The following is a 6769-nucleotide window of genomic DNA, read 5'->3' as shown; positions in this document are numbered from 1 at the left end:
CTCTCCTAAAAGGTTAATTAATATTTTGCCATCCTTTTAGCCACTTGATGGTAAGGGGAAAACGCGCAAATAAATTTTAAAATGCTTTTGTGATATCTTATCAGTAACACTGAAGCCACTCCTTGTGGTGACCTTTACTCTTCATAATTCATAATCTCAATTCTTCAAAAATATCCACATCTCTATCTATCTATCTATCTATCTATAAATATAAACACATATGTCACATATACACAAATTCTATATGCTACTACTTTTATCTAACATGAAGTTAATATACTAAAACCTAACTAATGAAAACGAAGGAAAGAAAGATTACTTCTGATGCTTTCAATCAACATTTAGTAGCCAACAATAAAAAATGAATACAAAATAAAAACAATATATATCAAATAGGTATAGAAGTACATCTTGCAACATGATTATCAATTAACTTCGGAATTTATAATGCAATGAAGAATCTTGCTTTCCAAGTCACAGAATTACACCTCCGCTTGTCAGTCACACATTACATCAACAGTAATTATATGTTAAAACTTATTTGTGAAGAATTATTTTATCAAAGTTCATTCACAATAAATGGAAACATTGCAAGTAACAGGAAATGCTTATATTAAATTAAAATTACGGTTACATGAGCATGAAAGTAAAATGGGAAATCAGAATGAGTAGTATATACAAAATCTGTAGTAATAAAAACAGGTAATAGAATGAAGGCATTTACTAAATCAAACATGTATTCTAGAATGCCATAGGGAACAAATTACAATTATGAAGAGCCATGGTTTGTGCCTTATGCCAACTGCACATATGTCCTACTCTGCCTCTCAGTACTGCAACCTATCCACTTTAACAAAACCTTGTAGTAATAGTGATTGTGAAACAATAAATAGTAAAAATGAAATCCATTACCCGAGTAAATACAAAATACACACACATAAGATGAAAGCTATATGAAATGATAATTGAAAATCCCTTTTACTCCACCTACAACTATATTCATGTAAATTTTGACACCTTTACAATAAGTAATTATTTGTAAAAATATAACAAACTGTATAACAATTCCAAGCCTCTAAATTATTCATATCAATGAAATATCTGGCTTTACAAGAAGAAATTGTAGCTTACTTGTCAATTATATACATCTTTCAACATCAAGGTATTTTTAGTTTTTGAATAACACTGTGATTGCTTCATTTAGCTCTGCATAGATCAAATTATATGTAAAGTACTTGGTTATAGTATGCAGATCTTGTGCAAAATATATAACACAACATGAGGTAAGTCTACAATAGTTTCAAACACTGATTTGAAATTGGCAATTATTATTCTGAAAGAAAGCTGCCTACCCAGCTCAGGCACCATCACTATCCTATACTATCCACTATGAATATAACTAGGATATTTTTTTCTATAAGTTTAGTTGGTTTAGAAAACCCATTCCACTGGTACCAAACCAGTCTTGCTGGGTGAATTTATTTTTAGGCACAATAAATCTTGCTAATTAATCCACACTGACTTTCAAAATGGAACATTTTTTCTCATAACTGTACTTGGTTGTGTTCTATCCAAAAGATTTGTCAAACTTGCTGTGATCTCTAATGACAGGTTTACATCTTAAACCACTGATGCTGGGAGGGCATCTGTAGTACATATATACATTGTCACTATGCTTTTAGTTTCAATTTTGCTTAAACAGATTGTTTTATGGGTGCTCCACCATGGAGTCAATTACTAAGGTCATCTCACTTAACCTGTTTGGAAAGCCAAGTTTTTATATTTACTACTATTAGTAGTGGTAACTTTATACTGACGGGGCGTGAATTTTCTGTATATCACTTATTCTTGTGCCTACTGGCATCGGTCTAGCCTTTCCAGCTAGTCTCCTTGTGATATTTTTCATACCATTTTTTTTTTTTTACATTATTTTTTGCCTGATCAGATTACTTCATATATCAGTTTAGTTTTTCTTTTTCTTTTTCACAATATCCTAAGTTTTCCCTGTCTTAAAGCAGTTATGAAAATACATACCAATATTATATCAATAACATTGAAAATACAACTTATCCCAAAAAGTTGAGTTCCTGTAGGCCTAGTGACTGATAATTTGGTTACTTGGTGCTTATGAAGCCGTTAAATTATACAGTGGATACTGCATGTACCATGAGCACTTACTTCATCAAGACTTTCTAAATATGTTGGCATTGTAGGCAACATCCCTTCACTATGTTGTCTGATAAGATAAAGCTTGTGCTGGATTTTATTCAACAATGCATTTTCACAGAGCTTGGAAAACTATCTTGCCTGAAATATATGTGGAAGACATTTACTGGCTTTTGCTACAGCATAGTTAGGTAAATTTTACGAATAAACCTGCAATGGGTTTCAAAATGGGATCTTTACTAAGCATTCTAGCAGCGGTCTACCCAAATCTACTTTAAACTTGCTGTGATTTCTAACAGAAGGCCTACCATTTTAATTCTGACGGTTGCAGGTGTCAAGCAAAAAAAACTTTATACATATGGCCTACATCACATGTCATTTGCTAAGGTAGTTTTGCCTGTTGGCCTATGGCTCACCACTAAAATCAAGGAGGATGGAGATACTCTGGGCTGTCAGACCAGGAAGTCATCAGACGGATTGGCCTGGCAGTAGGGGTCATGAACTCTCTTGACAAGAGTATTTGGAGATGCTAGTACCTGTACAGGAGGACCAAACTATGTGTTTTCAGGGCCCTGATAAAGCCAGTTTTACTATACGGCAATGAAACTTAAACTTGGAGTTTCGCTTTGATGCCTTTTGTAATAGCTCCTTGTGCCAGATCATGGGATACTGTTGGTGGAACTACGTGTTCAACCAATGGTTACACCATGAGACTGGCACTGGACCCATTATTTACACAATCCATGATCGCCAAATTAGGCTATACGGCCACTTGGCATGCTTCCCACAAAATGATCCTTCCCATCCGGTTGTCTCTGTACGAGACAACCCTATGTGGAGGAGGCCTGTGGGACGACCTAGAAGTCATGGCTTGGGTAGATTGATCAAGCCTGTCGTGAGGAGCTCGAGATGGGCCGAGTCCCTGCCTGGCAGCTTGTCATGCGGAATCCTCGTAGGTGGTAGTGGCTATGCGCTCCCATCAGCGTTAGCTCCCCGATGATAATGTTGGACATACAACAATGCCATTAGTAAGAACTGTAGCCCATTTGACTCTTTAAATTCATATGCAGATATCTATAAAAACACTGACTAATCTATAATCATCTAACACTGTGGTTCCAGAGTAAAACATTTGACATCTCCCATCTTTTAAGATTATATATACACCTGATTCTCATTGGCTGTTCTACAAATCTGTTTTTCCATAATAAAAATATAAGCATAACTTATTTCAATCTATATAAAAAAGTCATACTGAGGGTTAGTATAGGATCTTGGGTATAGTTTCATGTCCATTTTATGTTAACATGTCACTTCAAAGCTACTGTATAATCTATCATTTATAACTCTTAACAAAATGGTTTCAAAGTAATGTAAAATGCATGTAAAAAAGAAAAGAACTTCTCAGAAGTAGAACAATGAATAATCATTATATAATTTTCTTAAACAACTGCAAATTTCCTTATTCTTCATTTCTCAGAAGACTTGTCAAGCAATCAACACACTGCACTTCACTGAACCTTGTGCCCCAATCCAGCTGACCTTAACAATACCTCATTTCTACACCAAAAACATAGCAGCTGTCACCATCTTGTGCTTCTGACTTGCCATTTCACACCTTTGGTCTTCCACAGAGGATAAATCAGCTAATAAATCCATACATTTCAAATTAATCCAGAATTACTCACTTTCTCTGGCCGTTTCTCCCTCTGACTCAGCCCCCCCTTCCTTTCCTCAACTCAAATGTCAAGTGCTTCTCGTTCGGAGACGGGAAACTGCCCTTCGTTTCCCGATCAAATGCGACCCAAAAGCCACCCAAAGACACACAGGCCGACGGAGTGACATTTTCTTTCAAGATAAGATAGATGTTGTTACTATCGAGGTTCTCGAAGTCCCAGCTCATCACCCTCCTAGTGCTATGACTCACACAAGGTTACCCACCGCTGTTTCGCCTTCTCCCTCTTCAACCTGGGTGGGAAAAGGTTTAAAAACGACTGCTTTCGATAGAGCTGGGCATCGAATACCCGAAATAAAACACTGCTACCACCTCGACCTCGACCTCGAAGGCAGACGATGGCTCTTCAACCTCGTCTCACAAATGGGTTTTTCCCATGCTTCTGTATGCGAATTCCCCTCTCATTTTTTCACCGTGGGAGTAACAGGCCCATACCTATCAAAAAACAAATCCTCCGCTCGACAAAACGCCTCCTGTGAGAGCTTAAAACTCGACCTCGAAGGCAGACGATGGATGGTTCCTCTCCCTCGCCCTCGTACCGGTCTCTCGTATCACACCCCCATTTCCTTCACTTACCCATTTAAGGAATTCCTAATCTTCACCGTCAGCGTTTCCTCAAGGATTCTGTTATTAATCTCCAAGAGAATCATGGTGGTAGCGGCATGAGGGGCGACTCAGCGAGGAAAAATACTTGAGGAGAGGGCGGAGGGCGTCTCTCCAACACACTTGATAACGCCAGACTAACGATATCAACTTCCGTTCCATTTTTACTTATTTTCACCGTTTCTAACTCTCGTTTGGGCTATTTTCTCCTTTCCTATCATTTCCTTATTATATTATGGATTTTTATACATCAGTTTTCTTGAGCTAAAGGGAGAAATATGGGATTAATTTATTCATATGGGAATATTGCATGTAACTCGTTCCAATAATATTTCGAATGTAAACATTTATCTTGCAAGTTCATATATTCTCATTTCATTCCCCCTTTTATATCTTTTCAGCTACCTAAATGTTTAATATATAGTTTTGTGGACAATTTAAAAGCAAAGTAGACATCAGCTGATAAACTGATAAGCATATTGTAATGTAGATTTTTTACAAAAATTTTCACCGAAAATTGGGAAAATATTTACCATCTGAATTGAGCCAAATCTTCAAACTAATGAAGCGATGCCTCAATGAGGATATCCAAAAGTCAACGTATATAAAAAGGAATAAAAATAATCCAATATGAGGATATCATAAGAAAATAAGGTAAGACAATCAGCTGAGACATTTTAGCAATACGGAAAATAATTACCACTTAAATAGTGTAAAAAATATGTAATATCAAAATTGTGGCTAACTCTTACTATTAGAAATCCACTAAAAATAGAGAGTGGTTAGGAAAAGTTCAAAATAAAGAGAAAAATGGAGAAGAAAAAACAGTCTCCATCAGTGACCTCGAGAAGCAAGAGAGAGAATCAGCTGAGACGATTTTACAATTTTGAATATCAATTTAACATTCCCAATGGCTCACCGGACACTCTGTTGCATAAAATTACTCTTGTTCTAACATTTGTTGTTGTGTTGCATCGCCTGAGAGGATAAAAATGGCTGCAAGAGAGAAGAAAGTGGACGAAACGAGTTATGAGGTGAGCGGATCTGTCAAAGTTCTTGGAGGTTTGACCTTGTTTGTTTTATGTTACTTGTTTTGGCGTCTGACCTTACTTTGTTCGCTCTTTTATGTTTATTGGAAGGCTTTCTATGGTAGATTGTTTTTGTTTGTAAAGGGAATTATCTTCAATTTTATGGTTTGTTTGGTTTGTTTACATGTCACCTATTTGTTTACATTATACCATGCAGTCAGCCACTTTTGTTTTGTCTTTCAAATTTTCCTTCCTCTACCCTCTCTTTTGTCTTCTTATTCATCTTTGTAATCTTCAACCTCTTGTTCGTTTGTTTACCATTTTTTATATCTTCTTTTCCTTTTATTCTCCTGTCTCACTCTTCCTCCTTCTCTTCCTTATCTCCCTCCCATCCCCCCTCATTCTTGTTCTTGCTCATTTACATCTACTTCTTCTTCTATCAGATCTGAAAGACCATCATACTGTTTTTATGAAAGGGTTAATGAAACATGTACATCTTTGTAGTCACACATGTTTGGTGTGGCATGAAATGTTCCTGTTTTTATTATTTGGTAATATATCTGTCATCTTTATCGAAAGTTCAAAAGCTGAGAATATAGGCTTCTTGATGATCTACACATGTTGACATTTTTGGTAGGGTAATTATGTATATGAAGTTTTAAAGGGTAACGAAACTCCAATATATATATTCTAACAAGTTTGAGATTAGACTGGTTCCTTAGATTTGATAATGAATTGGAAGGGAGGTCTGCAAACTTTATGGTATGTGTTGGAGATTGTTGATAGTGTTTGCTGAATGGTTGGCTTGCTTTATTTGAGCGGCTATTTTTGAAGTTGTGCAATGCTACTATGGTGATGCAAACCACTGATTCTATTGGTCGCCATCTCTCCCATTGTGCAGTAAAAGTTTAGGTCCTAATCACATGTAGCACAAGTGACGCTAAAACTCCTGAACACAAGATCAGTGCTCTGACACCTTACCCCCAGAGCCATTGGATGCACAAGAAATAATAATTGTGATTTCTCAGTGTCTGTGATTAAGCCAGAATGTGATAACAATTATTAAGTGATTTATGAAGGAAATTATGCTAATCCTTTCAATGCCATTTCTTTAAGTTTTAGTCCTTGCACATTGTCAGGTATCAGTTCAGCACAGTTCGTAATTATGGAAGTTATTTAATTGGAGGTGCATAACTGATTTGCTTTCATGTGTTACAGTGAAAATATTGGTGAAAAG

At 36.3% G+C, this 6769-nt stretch overlaps 1 protein-coding gene across 1 annotated transcript in view; it reads right to left on the bottom strand.

Annotated features, from left to right (window-relative positions):
• Positions 1–4662, bottom strand: part of Arpc2 (Actin-related protein 2/3 complex, subunit 2) — a 17782-nt gene extending 13120 nt beyond the window's left edge. The window contains exon 1 of the mRNA XM_027370376.2: positions 4478–4662. Within this exon, the coding sequence (XP_027226177.1) occupies positions 4478–4551 (74 nt within the window). The 5' untranslated portion in view covers positions 4552–4662. The remainder of the gene's footprint in view (positions 1–4477) is intronic.
• Between the last annotated feature and the right edge of the window lie 2107 nt (positions 4663–6769).

Source organism: Penaeus vannamei, chromosome 26, assembly GCF_042767895.1.
Source record: "Penaeus vannamei isolate JL-2024 chromosome 26, ASM4276789v1, whole genome shotgun sequence".
NCBI lineage: Eukaryota > Metazoa > Arthropoda > Malacostraca > Decapoda > Penaeidae > Penaeus > Penaeus vannamei.
Note: the sequence above shows the minus strand (reverse complement) of the source record. Positions and strands in the feature narration are given on the sequence as shown.